This window comes from Manacus vitellinus, unplaced genomic scaffold, assembly GCF_001715985.3.
Source record: "Manacus vitellinus isolate BGI_N305 unplaced genomic scaffold, ASM171598v3 scaffold_5_pilon, whole genome shotgun sequence".
Taxonomy (NCBI): Eukaryota; Metazoa; Chordata; class Aves; order Passeriformes; family Pipridae; genus Manacus; species Manacus vitellinus.
This window is the reverse complement of record NW_021940682.1, coordinates 17,144,678-17,171,270: the sequence shown is the minus strand read 5'-3', so window position 1 is coordinate 17,171,270 and position 26,593 is coordinate 17,144,678. Positions and strand designations below refer to the sequence as shown.

Below are 26,593 nucleotides of genomic sequence, written 5' to 3'. Positions count from 1 at the left end.
TGTCCCTGACATTGGAGCACTGAACTTGGTGGGCAGGTTTTTCCAGCCCCTGGTTCCTATAGAAACGTTCCTGCAAGCACCAATCTGGGACAGAGTCCAAGGCGAGTGTGAGGCTCACCTTGCTCCTGGCATGGCTGTACAGAAGGGCAGGGAGAGAAGCAAGAATCACACCAAGAGAAGGCTCCTGCTGCGGCACACGGAGGCAGTGCCAGGGACTGCCCACAGAGACAGGTGTCTCCAAGAGAAGGTGCTGAGGCCACTGCACCAGCCCTTCCAGCATCACAGGAACCAGGCAGAAAGTTCCCTGGCACAGCAAGGCACCACCCAGGGCAAGACAGGAGGTGGAGGAGGATACCTGGTATACAGTAAGTTCTTTCCTTTGACTGAGGTATACAAACCTAAAGCAGCTCTTGAACTCTCCTAGCCAGGAGACAAGTAACAAAAGGGGCTCCCACAAAGCCTGTGAAACCACACGTGTGAAATTGCTACAGCTCCTAGCTGGGTTATTAGCACAGTACACACTTCTGAAAACAAGAAACAGTATGAAATACAAAGGAAAAAACACATCAGATCGAACAAATATTAATGGCAACTCCCAAACCCTCAGAACTCCAAAACTAAAACCACACACACATTAAGAAGCATCTCCCACTTTTAAAGGTAATTTAAGTTTCCTATACGAAGCAATCTTGGCCACATAACAGGCAGTCCTCACATTTTGAAAGAAATATACTTTTTGTTAAAATGCTAATGGTACCTGTTATTTGCAGATTTATTTTTTGTGTTCAGACTCTAAAAATAATCACACCACCATTGGTTCCAGCCTGCTAGAAGACAGCTACACTGAGTGTGTGTACCTGAAAAAGAAGGCTGCAAGGGAAGCGTGTAGTCAGTATCAGGTACAGCCACTTGAAGCACTCCACCCGCAACACTTTTGCTGGAGTTGCAAATCGCCATGCAAGATTATAGTTAGTTTCTTTTCCAGCGTAGGTGTCCTTTAGAAAAGGATGTCTGCAAAGGAGACCTGCAAATTTACTTCCACGTGGCAATATTGCGCCTCCTCTGGACATGCTGGTTCTTCCACACAGCTGTGGTGTGAGAGATTTCAATGACCTGGCTCCTGGCAAACACCAGATAGCAATCTCCTGCTGCCTATGTTTTACTTGCTTGGCCTCTTTTGCCACGTGATCTCCACATAAGCCTGCAGCAGTAGTGCCTGGATGTGCTAAGCATGAAATGATGCTGTTTGGAGCCTTTCAGTAGGATCTTAATTTTGGGACAGAAACTCCTTCTCAGGAGTGTTATTCCCCTGCTGATTTTAGCAACTAAAAAAGGTAAGAAGCCAATAAAAAAAGAGCAACATACCTCTAGCAGAAAGACTGTGCAGAAGACAAACACTTCACAAAGTAATGTTTTTGTATGCTAAAAACTTTACAACTACAAAGGAGCCACTAGTAAACATCATCAGAAGGACTAGAACAAGCCCAACAATTCCTTCTAGAATAATTTTCATCCACTGTCATAAGAACAGCATACACAACACCTCTTCTGACAGTAAGCTAGCATTGGAAAAACTCTGTTTTCCTCTATGTTTAATGAACGTGAAGCAACATTGAATGCAGTAAATCCCACTGCTACCTCTGCACTCTCAGCTGGTTTCCACTGCTCTCTATTCTCTTCCTTTATTAAAAGCAAACAGTTTGGAAGAGAGAAAAGTGATTGCAAAATCACAGTACCCATCAGGAGGCCATGCACTTAGGTGTAGTTCTAAAAGCCTCTTCCAGTTCACCTTTTGAAATCCCAAGTAGATTGCATCCAATTTAACATTTCCCTCTTTCAGAAATCAGACAAAAACTCTGCACTGAATCAGGCAGTTCAATTGTGTCCTCTCACACCCAGAAAACTTTTGTTTTCCGAATTATAATCCTGACTTGCTCAATGAAATGTCCAAAAGGAACTCTCAGCAGGAAGCCTTTGGCCGGCCTTCCCGTCCCCCGTCAGTGTTTCCCTCAGGTCAGGCAAAGGCATATCCTGGAGCTGCAAATGCCATTAGTCCATGAGTCAATATTTACTTTGCACGCAGAGTCAGAAGAAATCTCCAGCTTCACAAACAAGTACATAAGTGAGCAAAGCACAGACACACACCTGACCAAGGGGGTGAAAAGGATGCCAATAATTTCTTTCCCTTGCACCCTGACACTCTAGCTTTTTAAAAAACGCAGAATCCCATGCAGACACTGACACACAGCAGCTGTGTTACACTGCTGGTGAACCTGGGTCATTCCAGGAACTATCTGTTCAAGGCTTACAAACCATGACCAGCCTCACATTGCTTTGGGAGTTGAGCAACACACTGCAAATGCAGGCGGGAGGTGCCGAGGGAGCCTTCATGCTTCCTTTTTACAACATGATTGGGAATGAAGAGCTGAGGGACTTTAACTGCCCTCAACCCGCTTTCTGGTAGAGTGGAAGTGAAGCAGAGATACACCGAAAACCTAGAGCAGGTCTTGAAAGGGGGATGTGAGACCTGGAGAGCAGCGAGGGAGAGGCTGTGACAGCCTTGCAGAGCCGGGTGGGCAGGGAGGAAGGATGGCAAACTGCTGACAGTGTTATGCACTGACTGCAGAGGCACCACTCAGGACTCCAATGCTGCCCAGTCATCAACTGGGATCACATACTGACTGCAGGAATGTGGTGGGGCAAAGTGCCTCCTCTCAGCTGCCTCAGGGAACTTAGAGCAACACTTAACAGAGGCAACAAAAAGTAAACTGGAACTCTGTGTCTCCTGCCATAAAGCACCTTGTAAATTCCTGGCCTCATTGGAAATGTAATTCCATGCAGAAATGCAACTAAAATGTACTTCAATGCAACAGTTCTGTACCCTGTTTGGTGTTCAGCGAGTCTGCCTGCTGCAATGACAGAGAGCCCCACTGGAGCTGGAGGTGCTGAACCACTGACAGTTTATACAAAAGGAACAGAACAAGGGACTTTCAGTTTTGTATCCATTTCATCTCCATTTTGAAAATAAGGATGTGAAAAAGCAGAATCCTGCTTCCTACTGTTTATGCATTGGACAGACAGACACAGATGGACTTCCTGAGCACAGTTCAACGTGTCAAGCCTGTCTCTGAAAAAACTCTACACAACACCTGCTTATGTAGAATGCAGATATCCTCCATATGAACAGATATCTTATTTTCAGAGCAGAACTGCCTTTTATTTGCCTGGCACCAGAGCAAACAGCGTGCCAGCTAAACGTGAACTGCACCACCGTGGAGAAACTCTTGTTAGCCAAGGCCCTTGGGATCAGAAGAGAAGGAGTTTCCCCTTTCCTGGTGCTCCCATTGCACGAGTGGTGAAAAGATGGGACTATAGAGTGCTCCTTGCATCTCACACAGGATCACAACTTAGTACTAAAACAACAGTTGCTGGGGTTTTCTCTCTGCATTGAATGAGGTCAGAAAAAAGGCCAGGATACCAACTAGCATGGTGTTCACTCTCGTTGCACAGTAAAATTCTCCTTGCTTCCAACACAGAGGCGAGAAAACCCATATGTGCCAAAAAAGGCAATCGCCCCAGTCTCGAAGGCTTAGGGTAAAGGCAATTCCACATTAAACACCACAATGTAAATATAAACCTGTAAATATAAATATACTGTCTAAGGAGGCCCCAAACACACCTTCCATCACAGTCAGGTACTGCACCATAAATGGTCACTTTCACCTAAAAGAACACAGTGCAGGACCAGGGCACTTCTGCAGAACTCTACAGAAACTCGTTTTCCCCAAAACTCCCCAGAAGTGGTTTTCACCTTCTGGCCCATGAACTTCTGCAACACTGCAAACTATTATAAGATGCCTGAGGAAAGTAATTGCAACTGTCTAATTTCATTTCAACACAGAAGTTTGAAAGAAAATATTTCTGCTAGAGATGCAGGGTTGCACCAGGCAAAGAAAGCCTGAAAGACACTTGTGACAGTTATTTAAAGTCAGGTATTGTGAAGTCTTTTATATGACACTCCTGCTCTGAGTGGTGACAAGCAGTGCCATCTGAGGCTCTCCATCACCAGCACCGTTGGCTCAACCCTGGTGAAAGTTTGATTCTCAAGCTGGTCTCGTCCCACTGTTCCCAGTGACAGAGGAACAAGAGCCTGAAGAGCATCTCTTCCTTGACACAGCCTCAGATGGTTTTGCAGAGGTTTAGCTGTCAGGGTTTGCTGTTACCTTGGTGAGGTGTTAGAAGGACTCGATTCAGGTCACTCCCCTGTACCCCTGTTGAGTTACTATTTCCTCCAGTATTCACAAAAAAAAGTCAGATTCACGTCCCAGGACCCTAAGCAAGTCTCGCTTCATTTGGCTTCAGAAAATGTCTTTTTAAGGAAAGTATACCCCATAGCATTTGAAATTTTTCTCCTTCAGGGCTCTGTCTTTACAGAACTTAACTTCCTGAAGAGGTTAGTAACACTCAAAACACCTCTCAGGACTGTTTGCAAAGCCCTTATCTAGCATGTCATGTTTGACTACTTAGATCTTGCTCCTGCAGAAATTTACATGCACAGATAACTTAAGAGGAAAAAACCCAAAATATACAATGACTGTTAACATTTGTGACAAAACAAGACAAAACCTCTGATATTTCCTGATTCTGGGGATCAGGAAGATTTCTTCTCCAGAAAAAAAAGGCTGTCAGGTTACGGACACTTTCTTTCATCTCTGAATCGTCAAATACTTCCCACTCAAGAAATACTGCACTGTCTGGGCAGTAACAACAGTTCTTGTAGTCATCTTATAGTAATATACTATTTTTTTTTTCACCTATCTCATAAAACAAGTGCGTTTTCATTTCTCCTAGGGTGATTTTCTTAAGACAGAAACAAAATTGCTCTGTTACCAATATACCTTGTTGCATTCCAGTTTAAGAAAAGCTGAGGCTTCCTCAGAGACAAAACAAATGTGGCAGGACAACATCCTCCTCTTTCCTACCTAGTGTCAACAGCAACACAGCTGACAAGTGAGATTTTCCCCAGTGCTCCCACATACTTACTTACCCCTGTGTAAGCTTTATGTATTTAAAACCTAGACCCTGTGATGAAAGGTGGCATAGAAAGAAGTTTAAGCAAGTCTTTGTGTGGCTGAGGACACAAACCTGACGTGCCAACACCTCTCCATCCCTTGAGGGACACTTGGGACACTGCATTCACAACATAGAATGAAGCAATTTGTTTACCTCATCCCACCTGACAGTTGCAAAATCTCTGTATCCTATCCATTTGAGCTAGGATAGGAGCCAGGACACCCACTGTGATACAGATCACCAACTAGGATCACTGCTGACTTAGCTAGAAGAGCTGTAGAACCATGTACACCAAAATATAAGGTGCCTTACCTTTACCACTGCAGAGAAAGTTGCAGTACTTCTTAGGATTTATTTTTTAAAAGTTTTCTTTGCTTCTTATGTGTTGGTGAGAAGTTTGCAATTGACGGTCAGGAAGAGACATCATCCCAACCATTTCCAAAACAGTTACTACCTCAGGAGGGGTGAACTCATCAACTCCTTTGTTAAAGCATCCCAAATACCAAACATGGGAAACAATTCTGCAACATTCAAACCAATTCACTAACAATGGGACTGAGACTGGCCGCCCATTTCACACAGATCCCTTAATCAATAACCTCTACTGTTACCACGCCACCTCTGGTGAGAGAAATAGATTTTTAAAGGCTAAACATTTTGATTATTGTCCATCTGTTAAGATTGTCAAGGTCCTTTAGAATACTGACATTAGCAAAAGATCTCATCTTGCAGGAAAGCAAGTGACAGGTTAAAAGCACAGCAAAGAAGAAAAATCTAAATTACATTAGCAGGGACCCCAAAATTGGAGAATTATTTCAGTCCTGAGCAAGTGTGCAGTACTTTCCTTGCTTTGACTCTATCATCGCCTGACCAGTGCAATTCCTCCAGAAATATGCCCCTCCTCTCTGCTGCCCCTCACAGATTCCCTTCACCCTTCTTCAGAGGAACAGTCACTATGAATGACATCTCCCTGAGAATACCAAGCCACGTTATTAAAACGTCATCGTAAAAGGAATTGAGAAAGGAAGTATTTGTCATTTTAATCTGTTAAATACAGAATTAACATAACTTTGTATTAACATAACACAAGTACTCTCCACCCTGACCTCTTTAATTACATGTCATGCCTCTTCCCACCCCCTTCCTTCCCTTTTTCTTCGTGAATTCTCCAGAGTAGGAATCCAACCCTTGTTTCTGCGTAGGGAAAGCTCCACACACAGTGTGCAGATCTAGAAATACATAATGAAATTGATTTTTATTCCAGTGGCTGTTTCTTTTCAGGCCACCACTCCAGACACTGTAGCAGCTAAAAAACTAATCTAGAATTTAGATTATCCAACAAGCAACTGTATTCTGATCAACAGCTCAGCAAAAGCACAGCAGTGCCCCACTCCTGCCAGGCTGGCAGCTCCTTCTTGAGTGATTTCACGATCCAGTCTTGCACTACTAAAAAAACACTGATTGTAATTCCAGCAAGACTACTTCTCTCTCCCATCTATTTGCACAGAAGGATCCCTCATTTCCTGAAGGCACTGTTACTACTTTATCCTTCCCTCCCCCAAAAAAATCACGGCAAGCCATGAAGAGTAGGGCTGAGACATCATGAAGTAGGAAGCTATGACATCACATAACCCCTCCAACACTGAAATCTACTTGTTTAGAAGGAAAGTACCTGCTTAAATTCAGACATCCCTCAAAAAATTAGGAAGGAAGCAAAGCAGATACAGGGAGGAAATTATTCCTGTCCCACCCTTACCAGATCTGTGAAGAGACACCAAACAGCCGTCCCGGAGCCCACAGCCACTGCCTGCAATGAGATTTAAATCCGTGTGACAGCGGTTCTTCACTCCCTTGAATTTGCATCACCAGGTAAGAGAATTACATCTGTCTCCCGCCTTCCTGACATTTATTACAGCTGACAATCACGGGGCCTGCAGCACGTCTATTTGTGCCCATTGCCTAGAGGATACTGCCATATTTCCATCTCAGTTCCGTGACCGTTCCTTCCCCCCAGCCAGACAGGAGACAGGCTGTCTCTCCTCCGGGGCACCTCCGAAAAGGTGCACGCGTGGAGAGCAAATGAGTATGGCAGAGCAGGACGAACGAGATCGCCGGGAGTCGCACTCACAGGCAGGAGAAGAGGCGGGTGAGGGCAGAGGCACGTCCCGGGGAGCAGGGGAGAGCCCAGCGCGGAGAAGGGGCGCCGGCAGCGCAGGGAGAACGTGCCCCGGAGCTCGGCGGCGAAGCCGTGCACAGCATGAGTCACTGGCGGAGCCAGACCCTGCGTCAGCGCAGCAGGTGCGCGGGAGCCTCCCCGGGGATGAGGGTCCCTGCCTTTCCCCGGCCCGGGCCCGGCGAGCGGCGCCGCGGCCGCACAGCCCCTGCCCCACACACAGCCCCGGCAGCGGGGCCGCCCGGGCGGGAGCAGGCAGGGAGGGGGTGCTGGGGAGAGGTGTGCGCGGGGGCCTGACAAGGTAGCTCGACAAGGGCTCCTGGGGAGCCCCCCCGGCGCGGCGGCAGGCGCAGGGCTGGCAGCCTGGAGGGGGGTGGCCCGCGGCAGAGCCCCTCCCCGCGCAGCGCCCCCGGCCCCGCCCGCCACCACCTGCTCCGCCGCGCTCCCCTCAGGGCGGCGCGGCCCGACCCGGCCCCCCGCACGCCGCTCCGCAGGCGCATGCGCGGGATCCGGGCGGCGGCGCGAGGCGCGCTGGGGGCTGTAGGCCGGGAAGCGCGGTCGGGAACGCGTGGGCAGGCGCCGGGATGCTGGAGCTCACCCATCGCTCGGGGCCGGGGGAATCGCCCCTCCAAGCGGCGCACAGACCCAGGCGCCGCCAGCAGAGCGCCAGCGTCACAGGCATGGGCTGCAGGAACACAGGGCAGAACCATCCAGAAGCGGGATTAGTCACAGAATCACAGGATCAATTAGGCTGGAAAAGACCTCTGAGATCATCGAGTCCAACCTATGACCGAACACCACCATGCCCCTCAGTGCCACGTCCAGCCTTTCCTTAAACACCTCCAGGGACATTGACTCCACCACCTCCCTGGGCAGCCTATTCCAGTGCCTAATCACCCTTTCTGTGAAGAAATTCATCTTAAGGTCCAACCTAAACCTCCCCTGGTGCAGCTTAAGATCATGTCCTCTCATCCTGTCCCTAGTTGTCTGGGAGAAGAGGCCAACACCCACCTGGCTACAACCTCCTTTCAGGTCGTTGTAGAAAGCAATAAGGTCTCCTTTTCTCCAGACCAAGCAGCCCCAGCTCCCTCAGCTGCTCCTTATCAGACTTGTGCTCCAAATCCTTCACCAGCTTCGCTGCCCTTCTCTGGACCCACTCCAGCACCTCAATGTCCTTCCTGAATTTAGGGACCTAGAACTGGACATAGCATTCAAGGTGTGACCTTGCCAGTGCTGAGTACAGGAGGAGAATCAAGAGCTGCACAGTCAAGAGCTGCTCCTGAAGCACTGCTTGGTGGTGACCTGTTCCCACCAACCGAGGAGAGGGGGGAACTACATCTTTGGCTGGTGTCAGTGCAAACACTGCCAGAAAGAAGACAGGTCATAAACTAAGGAGTAGAAGTCTCTTAAAAGATTGTGCCAGTTTTCTAGGAGGGTGACATTTCCTCTGTGCCATTGTTATTTGTTCAAAACTTTCTAGGAAAACAAGTCCAACAGTTCACAGCTGGCAGCCTCTGCCTAGCACAAAGATTTATTTCCAGATGACAAGAAAAGGTACATTAGCCGATCCTCTTCCCTGCACAATTTCGGGTTTTTTTTTGGTTGGTTTTTTTTTTTTTTTTTTTTTTTAATGGAGGAAAGAGGACCAAAAAAGGAAGGCTTCTGCATATGTCTGTTTTCTTTCTTGGCTATCCGTTTGAGTAATAGTCTGAAAATTACCAGTGTTCAATTAGTTATCCTTTTCAAACAGATGGCTAATTAAATGTTAATAGCACAAGCAGGCAAAATGTTTTAAACACCATAAAACTCAGAAATGTTTGAGACATTTTGAATGCCATAATCTAGGGGCAAGGTAAAGCCAGAGAAATCTCAATGAAGGGAAATCATGGCCTGAAGCTTCCCACTGCTCTGACTACTTAATATAGACAAGCCTCATTAAAACTGTATTTTGAAATCATCTTTAAACAATCATGGCCTCAAGGACAGCAGGTAGGTTCTTTCAATTAGTTCTGCTTTTCTTAATTCTTTCCAGCAACCACGTTTCAAAAATCATCAAGTAATCCCAGCCATGTCATCTCTGAGAATCTGAATAAATGAGAGGCATTTATAAAAGAGGGAGCTTTTTATTACACTGACGCAGAAGAAATGGTCTGTGAGGTAATAACACTGGAGGAAGAGGCAAGGGAACCATTCCAGTTTAAGTCAAAGGGAGAAGAGTTTGGTCCAATACTGAATGGCCAGTAAAGCACAGACATTACAAACCAGAACTTTTATGTCAGAAATAAAATCAAAGCTCTTGAATTTCTCTGGCACCCAATGAATCCCAGCATCTTTTTTTTATCAGAAAAGACTTACTTGTAGTAGAGATCAACTTTCACATGTTAGAGTCCACCTACCATTCAGTATCAATCACCTACAAGGTGACCAAGGACCACAAGGATTGTGGCCAAGGACCACAGTCACAGCCAAATCACAATGGCTGGCTGCTAATTCAAACTTGCAAATATGATTTGTCAGGCAGCACCTGGCATTGCTCTTTGACAGCTGGCATTGCTTCTATAAGGGGCCAATGAAAGGTGCTATGATAAAGTTACCTTGTCACAATCAAGTGTTTCTCAATAACTCAGCACACTATAAACGGAGGCTTGATTAAACAGCAGACAAAGAATGAAAAGCCCATCTGGAATCAAGGTGGCTGTAAACTCTGGGGGTTAAATGCACTGCAGAGAACCAAAACAGCGTGACACAGTAAACAGATCTGGGTCAATAAGGCTTTTATTACTTTCTTGTACCCACACACCTTTGCAGTCTATACCTAAAGTGCCAGGTCAATTTTCCCACCCATCTTGCTTTGGTATGGAATCAGTGCTGGTCGAACTTCCTCCTTCAGGAATTTTGCCACCTGTTCAAGAAAGATAAGAAACAAAATTTGGAAAAGGGCTTGCCTTCTCCTCCCCATTCAGACCTGCTTGTTCCACCAGAGTCTCTCTTTCACAAAGACACCCAACACTCTGATACATCCTGGGTCAAAAATGTGAAGCCCACAGAAAAGCAAGACGAGAAAGCCAAGGGAATCAAAAGAGAGAAAGATGCCTGCCTTTGTAATATGGGCAGAGTTACACAGTATGTCCACTCTCTGGCATACGAAAGGATGCAGGATGAAACAACAGACTCCATTACAATGCATAGCACCCATAGCCTCTTTCCACTACTTTACCTGTTGAGGAGCACGTCCAGTGAAGGAGGAGGGATCCAACAGGCTTTCAAGTTGTTTATGGATAGGGCTGAAGTAAGGATCAGCACGGACACGGGCAATTAAGTCATTATCACCCCCTTCCTGTTTCACAACAGCGGCTGCTTGCTGGGAGAGAACACGAATCTTCTCATGGCAATCCTGTAGTTACAGAAGGAAGAAGATAGGAAAAGAAAAAAGTCATTCCAGTGCTACTGAAAGCACATGCTCATCGTGCCAACTTGTGTGGGAGGGAGAAATATCAAAGTGTACAGCCCTGGACAGCACAGCAACAACACACAGTTTGGACTGCAGCATCTCATATACCACTACATTAAAGCAAGATTTTTTCATCTTTCCATGATGGCCTTTAAGTACAGCCATGTGGTTCCATTTACAGCCATGCGAGAACCTTCTCTTCATCTTCCAGTTCCCTCCATCCAAGTGTTGTTTTGCTTCAGCACTGACCTGCCTCAGCTGAACAGATCTGTCCTCTCAGTGTTTAGGGGAGGGAGCTGTTTAGTAGTGGGGAAAGGAAGTGAGTTGGGTGGGAAGTGGGGAAAGCCTGAAAAATGTGCTGTTCCAAAGTTCCCAGTACAGGAAAACAGAACACATGAATATGAACACCTTTTATAAATGTACAACTCTACAGGTGTGTAATCAAACAGCACCAGAAAGAAGCCAGGCCAATAACAGACACAAATGAATCACAGAATCACACTCTTAAGTCTAATCAAAGTAGAGAAGACTGTTTAAGAACAGGATACTTTAGAAAGAGAGCTATCTGTAAAGATAAAGAAACTTATTCACATGATGTGACACTTTAAAACACTTGATAAGGAAGCTTACTCACTGACCCAATGACAAATATCAGACATGCACAGGAAAAAAAAAAAGGAAAAAGGATGTTTCCTGACTAACATCATAGTTGAGTTGCTGCAAGTGTTTCAGAAAACTAGAACAACACATATTCTACTCAAAGCTTCTGTCAAAACCCATTTGCTAATTATTATCTTGCAAGTTTAACTTCTGTCTCTGATGTGGAAATAACCATAGAATTAAAAATTACTATCTAAAAGGTAAGTGAAAATAAGGTGTTTTATTAAGATGTAAATTCAATTATCAATTTTGACCTGAATCATGACATTAAATGATAAGGAAATATAATCTAACGGTGTCTGTATTTATTTGCTAAGGAAAATATTTAATTTCAGTTTGCTTGAATACAGAAAACTGAATGAAGTACCGTAAACAAAGCTGTTAATATACTACACTAAATTAGGGAAGAATGATACACGAATGAATGGTTCAGAATGGTCTTACTTGCTTTTTTGTTGAAGGACTGATTCATTCTCTTTTAATTTATAAGGTAGCCAACTGCCAATATGCTCCATTTAAAGAAACCTGGCCTGTGTTTCAAGTTCCTTCAAACACTTACAAAAGGAAAATGCCTACTAGTATTTAATATAAAAATAGTTCTCCCTCTTCGCCAGCAGGCAGCCAGATTAGTTCAAACACACAGTGTACCTAACCAAAAATATGGATCTCCACAACTGCTCTCCCCTCAGAGGGCAGTCTGGCTTTGCAGCACCAGTGTAATATTAATAACTCTCTGGGAGCAGGTGAAGAGCAAAGAAAGGTGAGACAAGAGCCCAGATACTTTTGTTTCTCAGGAGACAAACATCAGGCAGGGAACAAAGGTATTTCAGACACTGGATTTGTACCTGACGATTGCCCCCTGCTTTCACCATCGCCATGATTATATTCTCTGTGGCCATGAACGGCAGCTCCTGCTGGATCCTCCTCTCAATCACCTTAAACAAAACAAACAGAAAAAAGAAACAGCATTATAGAAATTCTGTAGACAACTGCAACTCCCAGTGAAGTTCTTCCACTCCCTTTCAATCTCCAGGACTGGACAATGATCACGGAATCATAAAACACTTTGGTTAGAAGGGACCTTTAAAGGCTACCGAGTCCAATCTCCCTAACAATGAGCAGGGACATTTTCAACAAGATCAGGTTGCTCAGAGCCACATCCAATCCGACTTTGAATGTTTTCAAGGATGGGGCATCTACCGCTTCTCTGGACAACCACCACCCTCACTGAGAGTGTTTCATCACCCTCATTGTAAAATACTTCTTTCATATATCACCTAAATCGTCCCTCTGTCAGTTTAAAACCATTATCCCTTGCCCTACTGTAGTGGGCCCTGCTAAAAGGTTTGTCCCCATGATGCAAAGACAATTTCTCGTTTTGAACTTAGCTCTGGAAATTCAGGTATTAAAGCTGATAATACTTAGAAGCTATATCTTGGAAGGGACATTACTGTGGAAAAAACGTACAATGATTTTTTTTCTAACCTGTGTTAAGTTACAGGACTGCATGAGATCTGTCTCAACAGTATCTTTTGCTGCTAATTTCTACAGATCCATTCTGTAGTTTGGGGAAAAATACCCTCTGTGAGAAATTTTGAATTTACTCTCTTTTGGTTTCAGCAAGGTACCCATTCAAGTATGTGCCACAAACAGTGAGAACATGGCAAGAATAGAGAGCAAAATTCAGACAAACCATTTGAGCTAGCAGATAAAAATGTAATCCTTCGAGGGGGAGGATTTTCATACACTTTGGCACAGCTGCAGCATTACCAAGGACACACGTTATCTCCTGCTTTACCTTTGGATACACCACGAGTCCCTCGGAGATATTCTGCAGTGTGCTCAGGATGATGTCAGCTGTCAGGAAAGCCTCAGCCAGACACACGCGCCTGCAAAGCACACGTACCCAGAGCCCCAGTTAGCAATACAGGCCATGTTCCAGTCTACCTCAGATCCTTTAGTTTCTGTAAATCATTCTGTAAATAGCATTACTGTGGCCCTAAGGCTGGAACTGTTCTCCTTTTTTTTCTTTTTGGTCAGTAGAGACGGAGAGAGAGGAGAAAGGGTGAAGGCACATGTAGAAAGCTCCAATATAATTCAGTGATTACACAGGTAGGAAAGAGGGCAGCAATTTACAGTATCTTCCCCTACATGTTCTATGTTGAACTGTCTACTGATCCTACCCTCCAGGAGTAAGACATGCTGCACACTTATGCTGTGCCTGGCTGCACTCAGTGGGTAACTTCCAAAGTGATCCATGCATTTGGTGGGGGATTCCTCCAAGATACCAGCTCCTGGTCACAAAGGAGGGTCCTGACAAAAAGGAAAGGAGGGAAAGAAGAGGAGTAGTGGCAACTGAGCTGTATCAGGCAAAAGGCTCTGTGTCACAGTGCAGCAAACACACCATCATCCATCTGTGACAGCAGGGCCTGCCCCATTCCAAACTGTGATCTTTTAAAATACCCTACTACTTGAATCTTGTGCTACATCTACGCCTTCCAACTCTATCACACTCTCTTAAAAACAATTTTGCTGGTTTGTACGTTGACTGAATTTTCTCTGGCTTGCTCTGCCTTCCAAAACACTATAGCTTTAACAAAAAAAAAAAATCCAAGGCAGAGATTTCTTAATTGCTTTATGAAGTGGACAAATGACTCTTTCTATTAGATGAGATGAAAATAAAATTTGAAACATTCCAATACATGTCTCTACATTTGGTAGCTATTGGGAAATAAACACACTGTATCAATCAGTGTCCAATTTCTTAAACTTACATTGTTTTCTGCTGCCTATGCAGCTCTTTTCTTAATGAGACTAGCAGCTGTAAAGCCCTTTTGGGAAAAGATCTTCTATGCTTGCATGAAATTTTATGCAGACATTATGTTTGTGGAGATATCTTAAAAATAACATTTAGTACTAACCAAAAGATGGAAGCATTGAATTTAATTGCTGTAATTTACCTGATAATAATTACAGATAATTTTTGCTCAGCTCAAAACAGTGATAATGAAGAATCATCAAATAAAGCAAAGTTTGCTGCGTAATATCCTAAAGAGCTGCACAGATTTTCCTGAAACATTATTTTTAAAAAATAAATAGTTATGCTCTTTCTCTAGGATCTGAACTACTTCTTGTAAAGAACATTTTACAAATAGTTAAAAATAAGTTTCTTCAGATTATTTGGAGGGTTAAGGTATTACTGATAAAATGTTGGATTATTCTTTAAAAAGTGAAAAAGATTGGGGTCAAAAAACTCATTCAAAATAGAAAGGGAGGAGAATTTGAGAAATGTGAGTATTTATACTATACTGTTGAAACAGAAAGATTATGAGAGCAATACATTACCACGGCTTCTGTATCCCTCCCTCTCTCTGCTGGTTTACATTGAAGAGGATCTTGGCATTAAAAAAAACTAACTGTTTTTACCTGTTCTTACAGAGGAAACCAGGTTCTATTGAGACTGCTTTTGATCAAGGTGTTAGCTTGTGGTTTTAGTTTAAAAATAGTATTTCCTAAATAGATCAAAGGACCTTCCTGAACAAGACCTTCTGAAATTGCAGCACTGCACAGTCTGAACAAACCTGTTGGCACTGTCATCCAATGTCCGCTCAAACCACTGCACTGAGGCTGTTTGGAGGGGGTCCATCACCAGGGTCATCAGGTGCCGAGCAAGGCTGCAGCAGCGCTCTGAACGCATTGGATTCCTCTTGTAAGGCATAGCACTTGAACCTGGGAGAGGAGAAAGAGGGATGGAAATGGTGCAACAGAAGCAGTGCATTCAGGAAGAAGAGATGAAGGTCCTCCCCCAGATAAGAAAAATGTGTCAGGAATCATGGTTTTGACTAAAGCCTCAAACCACGATTTTCTAAGGACAATATGGAATAACGAAAATGACACCACCACCATCCCCTTCAGATCAGAAACATCCAAACGTGGGGAGAGAAAAAGTGGGAAGAAATTTTTGCAGTTCTGCAAAACAGAAATACTACCCCATAAACCAAGTTTTTAATGTAGCGTTCAGCATTGATCTTCTAGGCTACCCATGGCAACCTTGGCAGTGTTCAAGGCTCCATCTGCTTAGTAACATTGTCCTTCCAAGTCAGATACTTAAACTGCTGCCTGTTGCTCTAGTGAATGGATATCAAAACCATCCAAAGAATGCAGAGTGGCAGAAGCAACAGACAGGACTAAAGCTTAATTTGCAGATTCAATCCTATACAACTAGTTAGAGGACCTCAACTTTCTTTCAGCCAAGAGCCAAAACTCTACATTTCCTCCTCCCTTTCTACCAATGTCAGAAATCACATAATTGGCATTCTTCTGGCAAGGGTCCAGCCCAGGACCCTTGTTCCAAATTTGTCCGCTTATAAAGATCAAAATGCTGAGTCGAGCTGAAAACCTACAGCTCCAGTCAGCTTCATGAGGAATGGAAAATACTAAGAATTCCTTGGACCCAAGTCTTCCTCTCTAGGCAATGAGACATACGTGGCTACTTCTGCTCTCCCCCCAGACACTGGAAGTGTGCAAATACAAATCCAGATTTTAATTACTTAATATCCAGAAAACTTTAGGTAAGGTGCTTTTTCTTCCTTCTTCCCCCCTTTTTTTTATTCTAAAAGGACCCAAAATACTAAAAAGGTCAACCCCAGCTAATTTAAAGCAACTTCTGTCAGTGACATTTCTAAGTTTGTTTAAAAGGCAGCACCAACATCAATGAAAAGACACATACACCAATCCAGGAAGGGTCTCTCATCCCTTACCAATCTGGTCTTTCTCAAAAGGCTCCTCTATCTCCTTCAGGTTGGCCAAAAGACGAATGTCAGTGCAAATCTAGAAAAGCACAAATTAGCAAACAGAACCAAAATAACACCCACCAATATATACTCCTTCTTGGAGAAGAGTTTGCATCTAAGAAGTAAACTGTGGGCAGCGAAAATTTTGGCAAAAAAAATTGACACTGCAATCATACTTCCTGTCCTAAAAATGTCAGTCAAGAAAACATACAGAAAACAACCACTGTGTTAGAACAGGACTCCAAGGAGGGCAAAAATGTGCACAGAGCGGAAGATGGACCAGGGCAGAACACCGAAAATGCATAACAAAATTACACAGTGATTTGCAAACACAGATAATGTGTGCTCACTGAACCAGAAAAAAACTAAACCAAAAGAAAATACCACAGATAACTTTAGCCTAAGAGGAGGAACAGGAGGGAGGGAACAGAGATAAATCACCAAAAACAATCCACAAGGACACCATTATCATAGAAGCAATTAATTAGGAGCAAACAGTGAAATTTAAAAATTCATACACCACTAGGAAAGACATTTACTCTAATTGGATCAATTTAGCATAGATTAGACTACTATCTGGTGTGGGATTTGTTAACCCACCTCAGAATCTGTTCAGCAAACTTGCCTTATTTATCTCTGGTCTGAAGACCTTTGAAATTTGACCACTAGGCATGTAACCAGCAGTGAATTTACATGATCACAAAGAAGACAGTTGAACAGGGAACACCAATATTTCTTGAGAAGAGCATTCTGCACTATGAGCACTTTCTCTTCAAGATCTAAAATGTTTCCCACTCTTCCCAATGTATCCAAGTAGGGAGCTCACCTTATGTATAGATGCCCCCAGACTGGCCAGCACAGATAGGACCCCGATATCCACCTTGCGACTGTAGGTCTGCCCTGTGACCATGTAAGCCCTAGAAATAAGCACAGAAGTTGAGTGTTCCAGACAGACACAACAGTACTGCAAGACTTTGAGCAAGGAGATGGCTCAAAGTGGAGGGCTGTCACTCTGCCCTGATGGGAATAACTTTGGATTCAGGCTGTCAATTTCTTGGGGCAGCATTTGGATGGGAGAGAGGAACAGAGAGGGAAAATGGACAGCTGTACTTTGACAGGGAGACAAGTAGAAGTGGCCTGTTTAGGAGGTGAAGTTTCACGCAGGAAGCTGCGACTGAGAATGGAAGATGGCAAGGGGGGATAAGTGAACATCAGCACAGATGTCAGTTTGGCAGCTTGGGGAATTTGGGCCAACACCACTGGCAGGAGTCACACTTTGCTAACACCAAATATAGATGACTAAGTATGTTGTTTGTTACATACCGCTTAAATCCTGCCTTTGCAGTCACTAATCTGTCCAGTTCTTCAACCTTGGGGTGAAGAAAAAAATAAAACAGAGTTCAAAATACAACAACTCAGTAAGGTCAGCTAGAGCAAAAACGATCTTTTGCTTTTCTTAGTTTACTGTCAAAACATGTTTTCCTTTCTGTGAAGCACTGCCCCGCCCCTAAATTCTGCTCACTTTCACACAGAGCCTTGTCAGTGAGCCCCGGAGGGATCACAATACCCTTGTGAATTTGATGCCAGAATTTCCATGTTCCCTCAAAGAGAAAACAGCATTCCAGAATGAAAAATTGCCAAGACTGCAAAGTCTATGCCCTAGGCTGTCTGACGTACTTTACTATGGTCTCCCTCAAAGAGCTGCAAGAAGCTGGCTTGAGTGCCAGTGGTGCCTTTTACGCCTCGAAAGCGGAGGTCATCCCGAGCCCGCTCCAGGTTCTGCAGGTCCATGCACAAGTCCTGAATCCACAAACAGCAGCGTTTCCCCACAGTGGTGAGCTGGGCAGGTCTGAAAAAAACGAAGAACAGAATGTGACTCATTGAGGACATGCACAGTAACTCCACAAGGACCACACTTTGCTTTGAGTCTGCCATTAAGACATCCTTGCAGGTTAATTCTCTGACTCATCTGAGCAGAAATTAACAAGGTTTGGCTTACGTAGGAAGATGTACCAGTACACGTATATCCCTGGTAAATGGTACTGAAGATATGATCATTCCCTTCAGGAATAGATGTAATTCCACTACGAGAAAACAGCAATCGTCACGTCCACATGTGCCAGGAGGATGCTCTCTGCCAGCCTGCAGGGGCCCATGACAAACAGGGGGTGCATCTGTGCCCCACCCCAATTCTGCTCACCCAGGGCAAGGGGGGTATCCTGGCTGACTTACAGCACTGGTGTGAAATTCTCAGCATAGAAACATCTGTTTTCACATTGTGATTTTAAAGGATTCCTCTCAGGGACTGTTTTGTTTTTTTTATTTATGTAGCTGCATTCCTCAGCCCCTGGGCAAACATGCATTAACGATGCTGTCAGCCAACCCTTCTTGTAAGACCTCCACCTGGTCACTGCAAGCCTCAACTACACTGACCCCCTGCCAGTGCTCTGAGGTGGTAACAGGAGTGTTACGCAGAACCCAGCAGTTGAAATATATCACATTATCGACATGAACTCCAAAAACAACCTCTATACTACTTCCAAAAAAGCATATGCACATGAACAAGGCTCAGACATAAAAAGGAAGCATGTAAGATCTGGAAGCAGGGATAGGTGATCCAGGAGGATACATGGCAGGGATGTGGCAAGGAGCGTCAAAACCCACCTGGATGAATTTAGTGTGGGGTGTGAAAGGCAGAAAGACAGACCTCTGCAAGTACATAAGCAGGAAAAGGGAAGGCAAGGGAAAGCACAGACCTGATTGTAAACAGAGAAAAAGACCCCACTGACAAAGGACACAGAAAAGGCTGAGGCATCAATGCCTTCTTCACCTTAGTTTTTATGATTTCACCTTACATACACTTCTTGAATACTCCTTTGTCCTCTTTCCAGAAGCCAAAATAAAAGTAAACACAGAGAATACTGCTCCAAAAAGCTGTAGCTGAAGAGGGTCCTAGGACTAGAGCTGATGGAACTGACATGCCATATACGGCAAGACAACTGACCTGATGCTTTCACTCTCCTTTGGGAGAAATTTTTAAGTGCCAGACAGAGAGTCTGACATGACCTGTGCTTAATTTCCCTGCCTCTGGTGTTCCATATCACTGGGGCTTACCTCATGGTGTAGTGTTAATGCCTCTGAAAACAGTCTTCATGAAGATTAAACTACCCCAACAACAGAACCACTGACATCCTGTTGTCCTTTGACTTAGTAACAAGTGGACATTAACAAAACTTTCTAAGCTGCAGTTGAAAATAACTTGGGGAAAAACAAAGAAAATGTGACTGGAAGACAGGATTACTGCAATTCCCAGTCACGCTCTTTTGAAACAGCCTAGAATATGCACATCTGTGTTTGCCTGGAAGTCATTCTTTATGAAGCTGTTTTAAAGCTGCTGACAGCTACTCAAAGCAACAGTCCAATTTCCTGAGACAAGCCTGGACTCAGGCACATACTCCTTTTCTGAACCACCAACACCTTAATGACGTCCATCAATACCAACTGCCTCTGGTCAGAGATGGGAAAAAGGATGAAAGCAAGCAGTGGCAGGTCAGTTTAACCAAATGAAAGCAAAGGCTGATGGCTACTTACTGGTAGTGAGTGAAGCCCAAAGTAGGCATGTCAGCATACTTCTCAGCAAAGTCGGCCAGCCGGCTGATCACCCTTGCGAGCTGGTGGAAGCAGGAAGGATACAGAAGAGGTGGAATGAGAGAGAAAAAAAACCAAACCAAACAACACAGCAGCAGCTAGCAAAGCACAACATTGTGAGAAAAAGAGGAGGGAAACAACTGTGCAGCTTTTGAATAGCACCCTCTAGTTGTAGAATATGGCAAGTTTAATTTTTTTAGGCCATGCATGCAATTTTTGCTTGCTACTAAACTCAAGCAAGAGGTAACACAAGTTGTTGGACTTCAGCTCAAATTAGTCTCATCCTCATGCCCAACCCAGTGCTGCAGATGGTTCGTCCTTGGGTATTGTCTTTATTCCTGGAAACGGTCAGAAATAAAGATGATTTGGGTATTACTGACACACACACAGCCCAGGGCAAACTGGACGCCAAGATGTTCAGCTCAGACAGACAACACTGCACTACACCCCCACTATATCTGACCTCAGAAAATTGTATCATATAGTTTCTTGAATGCTAACACAGTCCTAGGAATATAGTTAAGGGGAAGCCTAAGCTGACCCCGAAAGCAATATAGTTGCTTTCTGAAACTAGTACCCATGGCACAGATGAAGAAGGTGCTGCTTGTAATTCCTCCTGTGAGCAAAGAAGCTTTGGGGAAAGACTTGAGAAAGGAAAGGAGGGTAACTGTTCACTTTCTTAAGAATAACCCAGACAGACAGCTCCTCCTAGCTTCCCAGAAAGGCTTAGGAAATTCCAAGTTACACAGGCTATTAACAGGACACGAGTGTTCCCCAGTTCTGAGATACTGTGCACAACTGCCTTCTCACCTTGGGTAGCAGCAGGTTAAGCCCATCACGGAGGACAATCAGATCCTGAAAGAAGCAAAGAAAGGAACTTTGGGCCATGTCTAAAGGGCCAGACATAATGTTTGTCTCAGACAGGATACATATAATTAAAATATGCTTTGTTGACTCAAAAGTCTCTTCTTGAAACAAATGCTTTGCTTTCCTTCTTGTAACAGAACTTGCACTGAACTTGCTTATGACTGGATCCATCATTGCTCCTTTCATACTATCCACAGAAAGTCATGAGTGGTAGGGACCTGTTTCCACCAACTGCCTATCAATGATTATTTTGAGATAGTCAGGACGCCCATGGCACAATAGACTAAATCACAGTCCCAAGTGGAAAATACAGGCACTGTAAGCTAAAGACAGCAGGAGAGTATGGGGACTGATGTGGCACCAGTCATCTTTACTCCTTCTTTTGGGACTGAGGTACAGCTAGGTCCAAGTGTCACAAGGAAGGTGATATTACCTAAAAGCCAAACAGGCTTGCAAGGGGGTAGAGAAAAAATAATCACACAGCACCTTCTCATACAGCAAAAGCAGTTGTGAAGTTGCAATGGCTTAAACAGCAACATATAGTAATATATACTGAGAAATTAGGCTTCAGTTTGTACTAAGTTTTAGACAGGTTTTTCACAAATACTTTACAGTTCTGTAGAATGGTGGTATTTCCTTTTTCACTTAACACATTTATCCATTCCCTTGGCCACTGAAAAGCTTGTTTTACCCTGAACTAATGCAGGGGTTCCAAGCAGCAACTGGAACCTCGTGGGCCTTGTTCTGTAAGTCAGTGAACTGTCACAGTGGTGTAACTGATAATTCACAAAGTTCACATGTTTCTGCATGTGTTTGCAACTCACATCTCTTATCTCCTTGAATATTTAACATGCAATCAGAGCTTAGGGAACAATTAGGTTCCAGACAGATCTTGCTTCACATCAAAAGAAAGAAGGTAAGAGGAGTTTTCCTTCCTAGGGTAGCTAGGTCAAAGGGGAATTAACTTCAACAGTAGAATTAATAAAAATGTCTGAAAATCTATTTAATATTTTATAAAGAGTTATCAAATAAGCAACTGTAGCTTTGTTTTGCCCAGCTCTGCACACAGGAAACTGAAAATACCATGTTACCGTGTTATCCCCTACGTAACAGGAAGTTGCTCCAAGGTGAATGATGGCTGCAGCTTTTGGACAGCAATGGGCGAAGGTGTGAACGTGGGCCATCACATCGTGACGCAGCTTCTTCTCCTCCTCTGCTGCCATCTTGAAGTCAATGTTGTCCAGATTTGCTTCCATCTCCTGTATCTGCTCATCTGTGATAGGAAGCCCAAGTGACTGCAAAGGGAAAATAACTTTCTATTGCCTTTTTTTTTACCAATCGAACTGAGACAGAAGATATTTAGATCAATTACTCCCACATGACATCTCACAGAAGCATGGCAATTTGGCATAATCAAGAGCTGTAATTGCAAATGCTTCTATTCTAGGGCTCTCCAACCTTCCAACCTTTTCCAATAGAATAGGACAGTGTTCATTCTTAGGTGTTCCTTTTGGGCTTCACACTTTCCTCAGTCAGGTAACATTCTTGTCACAAGTACAGAAAGTAAGACACATGGGAAAATACGATATAGAGTGAGTATAGTTTAATCTTTTTTAATGAAGTTTACCCTTTGGATAAAGAAAAATCCAGCTACCGTGTGACTTAACAGCTTGCATCAGGAAGAACTCTTTGGACCACATCTAGACCTATACAACTGTAAACAGTGGGCTTAGAACATAGGGAAAGGTGCATATGCTTGTACCTTTCCAAAAGTCCTGAAGTATCTCATATCAGTCTGAATCTGAAACATTGTGAAATCATTCCATCTGGAAGCAGGAGATGAACGCTCCTAGTTCATGTCCAAAAATTATTGCTAGAGCTTTTCAGCGAGCTGACTTAAAAACAAAGATAGCAAACCACAGAATTATACACTGGTATACTCTTGCACAAGCTAACTAAAATGAGAAAACCAGTCACAAGCTAACTGAGGAAAAATGTCTTTTCCTGATACCGAGAATTTAAAAGTCTCACAATGAACGTGGCATTACTGCCTTTTCCAAACTAAAATGCTATTGTTCTGTGCAGTAGTAATGAGAAGTCACCAACAAAGAGGCTTCCAGGATTCAATGTGCTTCAAAAGCTGGTTCTGCTCAGAATAAAACTGACTGAAAAAATGTTTTGCAGTGGAACCTGGAACTAAAGACAGCAAGTGAAACAGAGGTGTCCTCAAGGTCCTCAGATAATCAGTACCCAAACGTATGATGTTGCAAGTGCATACATGACCACGAGTGTCCAGATAAATGAGGAAAATCACCTGGTCCCAGACTTCTGCCTTTGATGTGCACTGATACAAACTGCCTGAAGGCACACAGGCAACTTAGCAAGCAATACACTCCTGTGCCCAGGTTAAAACCTCATGTCTTGTTCAGACATCCACGATTCATTGGGAAAAGCCAACCACAGTATGCAGTCGTAGAAAGAAGAAATGACCTGCAAAAAAGGGGACTAGTTGTTACAGGAATACCTGCAAGGTAGGGTAGGCAAGACAAATGATGTCCCCATCTGCCCACAAACAACATGTGAGGCCTCTTCCCTATGAGTTTTTGCTGATATGGGCAGTACCTCAGGAAGAAAACAATCAAACGTCCTTCAAACCTGTGTACTCAAGAAAACTAAGTAGGAAAATTATGCGAGGGAGAACATGAGGTTTTCCCCAAAGCACCATAGTCAGTGATGTGCTCTCTGGACTGAGCTTGTAAGGTGTCATTCCTCCGAGACCGTTCCAATATTCTGATGTGCCACTATGAAAGCTATGACTGTTCATCACTATCCCTAAAGGGAAGAGCAGAGCAGGCAGATGATGTGGCAAAGCTCCTGCAAACAGATTGAGAACACTGGGCTGCTCATCTATTAAAGAACACATGACAGAAAAATAATGAAATGTAAATTGGACAAAAAAAATTGACAGAGGCTATCTGTCAATTCTTAAGAGAGAAAACATTTGTATTTTACATGTGCAAAACATATTGTAACTCAGTTTGATGCTATAAGATGTCAAAGCTACTTCTATGAGAAGGGAGACCAACATGAAATTTGTACTTGACTTTCAAATAACACTAAGGTCAAGAACTCAAGATTAAAAAGTGTTAACAGAAGTATTATAATACAAATGAATTTACGCAAAAAAATAAACTAGAATTTTGGGATGGATATGAACTCACGTGCTTCAGCTCTTAACCCAAACTTTGACTACTGTCAGTTGGGAAAATATTAGCTTCTTTTACTAATCATACACTTTGCTAAGTCTCCTCTTTCAAACTCCTGGTATTGCCTGCTGAAAGGAACAAAACACCCTATAGACTTTCTGTCAAATTCAGTTTCCAATGACATATTTTTTCAGTTCTTATTTCACATTTTCCAAGTGGATTACTCGAAAATTTCTTCTATTAAGTAGGGTGAATACTGAAACCATTTGCCTGGCCCCGTGCTTTACCTAAAATTTTATCACTAAACTGCATGTCCTCTCTTACTGCTTCTCTGCAACTCTGAGAAAACCTATGGTTAGATCTTCCTAATTCTGATTTACTGTAAGACAAGAGCAACTATTGCCCACAGTTCATTCCTTACTTTTTGTTTTTTTTTCAATGTATCCAAAAAGAAATGCTATGTATCTTCAGTAAGGATACCTGAATAAGCCACATATGCTTATCTTGAAATCAGGTGAGTACTGCAGTAAATAGTGTAGCCATAGTTCATTTATTATTTGGTGTTTGGCTTGGGTTCATTTTTTTTCCATAGAAATACTATGCATCTTCTATAAGAAGCTTCTTCAAAAGAAACTCTTTGTATCTATAACAAGCTGATCACTGACAGAGCTAACAGGTGCTGAAAATAGCTGGCTCTTCCTCCTTTAGTCCAAGGCTGACATTTGATGACAAACTGGTCTGGAACGAGGAGAGAGATAAAAATAGCAGTCTCCCTCTTCCCACTAAGAAAAGAGAGAAGAAGTTTCAAGATCTGTCTCTACTTTCTGGGGACAAAACTCTAGGGCGGCAATGAGAGGGAAAGCAAGGGTCAAGAGACAAGGGAGCCATGAGTTCAGGGCTTGGGAGTGGAAACCTAGAAGTCTCACACTGGTTTTTTCAAGCAGATCACTTTCTCCTATTGGGCAACTTGCATATTTTGCTCTTGAACAGAAGAAAAAGTGTTGGAATTGATATATGTTTATATTGTCATGTTTCCAGCATGCAAAGCTGCTTAAGCATGTTTTCATGGTATTGGCACTTCCTATGCTAGATGACATTTGCATCAATTTGTCTGCTCACTCCAGCATCTGAACTACGAGAAAATCAAGCATGTGGTACTTCAGAAGGTGACTCCTATTTAGCACAGCTGTACAATTACACCTTCACCTTCTAAAAAAACCAGCATACTATTGATGAGGCAGCTGTAGCAGTATGATCCTTGAATGGAGAAGGAACACGTTAATGACACTGTGCACTGTTGTTCATTCTTCAGCAAGGTGCTTCTCTGCCCTTACACTAATAGTAACAGCCAGACCCAGCGCTTGGATTGCTTCCTAACAATCCCAGTACTTCGAAACTGGAAGCTGAACTCCGCACAAAACAAATGGGCAACTCTTGAGTCTGAAAGCTAAAGCCATTCTGTCAGAAAGTGGGGTGGGTTTGTGTGGGTTTTCTTTGTGGTTTTTTGGGGCAACACATTACAGCTTTTTCACTGTCAAAAACCTGGTAAGAGTCTTCCTGCCAGTCACAAGGAATCAAGTTAGCGGATCCTCAAAACTGATTGTGTCTCTCTTAATAATCACTGTACACATATCCCTAATTAGGATTAAAGTCAAAGTAAGAAGGTTTAGCTTAAACTACATTTAAAAAACGTTAACTTCATAGACTCTACTAACACAACAGCTTGCAATCATATGGACATACTCTCAGCTGCTGCTATCTAGTAGTTGAATTAATACACAATACTCAGTCTTTTGTGGTATTTTTTTTTTTTTGGCACTCAGTTTATCAGAAACATCACAAGAACTTCTGAGGTAACTGTTCGGCCCTCTTTGGCCAAAAGTAAACTTATCTCAGAAATAAGATCTATCTAAAACCAACTGGCTGCAGATGTAGGGGGTGGTTCAGTTGGCATGGACTGACAGCCATCGGATTGAACAGGAGAGAGGACCTCACCCGTCACACCTCCTGAAAAGCAAACAGCCGAGTGCTTCAGAAGGACAATGCTGTTTGCTCAAAGGCAATCCCTCACCAAAAACTGCTTAGCAGAGCTTTCACAAAACTAATTTCACAAAGGCAAAAGTGCAAGGGGGAGCATATGAGACGAGAAGAGGCGATTTGCTGAGGGGCGATAGGTGCGTGGAGGATTGTGTACAGACAGTTGGGTAACCCTGACCCCCCACCCCCTGCGTCCCTTTCCCCCCTGAAACACGCGAAGGGGCTCCTAAAAGTTGTTCTGGTCAGTCTTCCGCGCTCGGTCTCGTTTCCCGAGGGCAGCTCCGGGAAGGCACTGTTCCCAGCCCTCCTCTGCCAGGGCCCTGAAGGGAAACGGGAGGCGAAGAAGCCCCGACACCACGCTCCCCCCTCCCCAGGCCGCTCTGCCCTCAGCGCCCCGTCCCGCCGTTACCTTCTCAGCCTGGGCGAGGTAGAGCCAGAGGCGGCGCCAGGTGCCGAACTTCTTCCTCTCGCTGAAGTTGTAGGCCATCTCGGCGCTGGCGTACCGCGACACCAGCGGGGAGCGGTATCGCGCCATCACGTCCTCCTCCTCTCCGGGGGCCGCCATGGCAGCGCCTGCGGCACAGGTCGATCGCGGGCACCAGGCAGAGAGCCCCCAGGCAGCAGCGGATAAGGCGGGCGGCGGCCCCGCCCCGCGGCCCTGAGGCGGCCCCCCCCGCCGCCATGG

General features: G+C 44.0%; 2 protein-coding genes across 3 annotated transcripts in view; both read right to left on the bottom strand.

Annotated features, from left to right (window-relative positions):
• Nucleotides 1–7,061, bottom strand: part of SGSM3 (small G protein signaling modulator 3) — a 28,565-nt gene extending 21,504 nt beyond the window's left edge. For both annotated transcript variants that reach the window (XM_029963642.1, XM_029963644.1), the window contains exon 1: nt 6,830–7,061. The gene's annotated coding sequence lies outside the window, so the exon portion shown is untranslated. The remainder of the gene's footprint in view (nt 1–6,829) is intronic.
• A 2,937-nt stretch (nt 7,062–9,998) lies between these two features.
• Nucleotides 9,999–26,561, bottom strand: ADSL (adenylosuccinate lyase). Its single transcript, XM_008931526.3, has 13 exons — nt 26,318–26,561; nt 21,757–21,960; nt 20,609–20,653; nt 19,742–19,821; nt 17,828–17,999; nt 17,474–17,520; nt 16,977–17,067; nt 16,118–16,187; nt 14,939–15,086; nt 13,156–13,246; nt 12,203–12,292; nt 10,464–10,640; nt 9,999–10,148 (listed from the first exon to the last, which is right to left on the bottom strand). Exons 1-13 carry the CDS (start codon nt 26,471–26,473, stop codon nt 10,062–10,064), a joined length of 1,458 nt encoding a protein of 485 aa, XP_008929774.1. The 5' UTR covers nt 26,474–26,561; the 3' UTR covers nt 9,999–10,061.
• Between the last annotated feature and the right edge of the window lie 32 nt (nt 26,562–26,593).

Excerpts from the sequence above, each read along its gene's own strand:
- ADSL (XM_008931526.3), bottom strand. The coding sequence starts at position 26,473 with ATGGCGGCCCCCGGAGAGGAGGAGGACGTGATGGCGCGATACCGCTCC. Across the intron at positions 20,654-21,756 it reads GTTACGTAGGGGATAACACG|GATCTGATTGTCCTCCGTGA; the intron begins GTAACATGGTAT and ends TGCTTCTTTCAG. Across the intron at positions 10,149-10,463 it reads CTGGACGTGCTCCTCAACAG|GTGGCAAAATTCCTGAAGGA; the intron begins GTAAAGTAGTGG and ends TTTCTTGAACAG.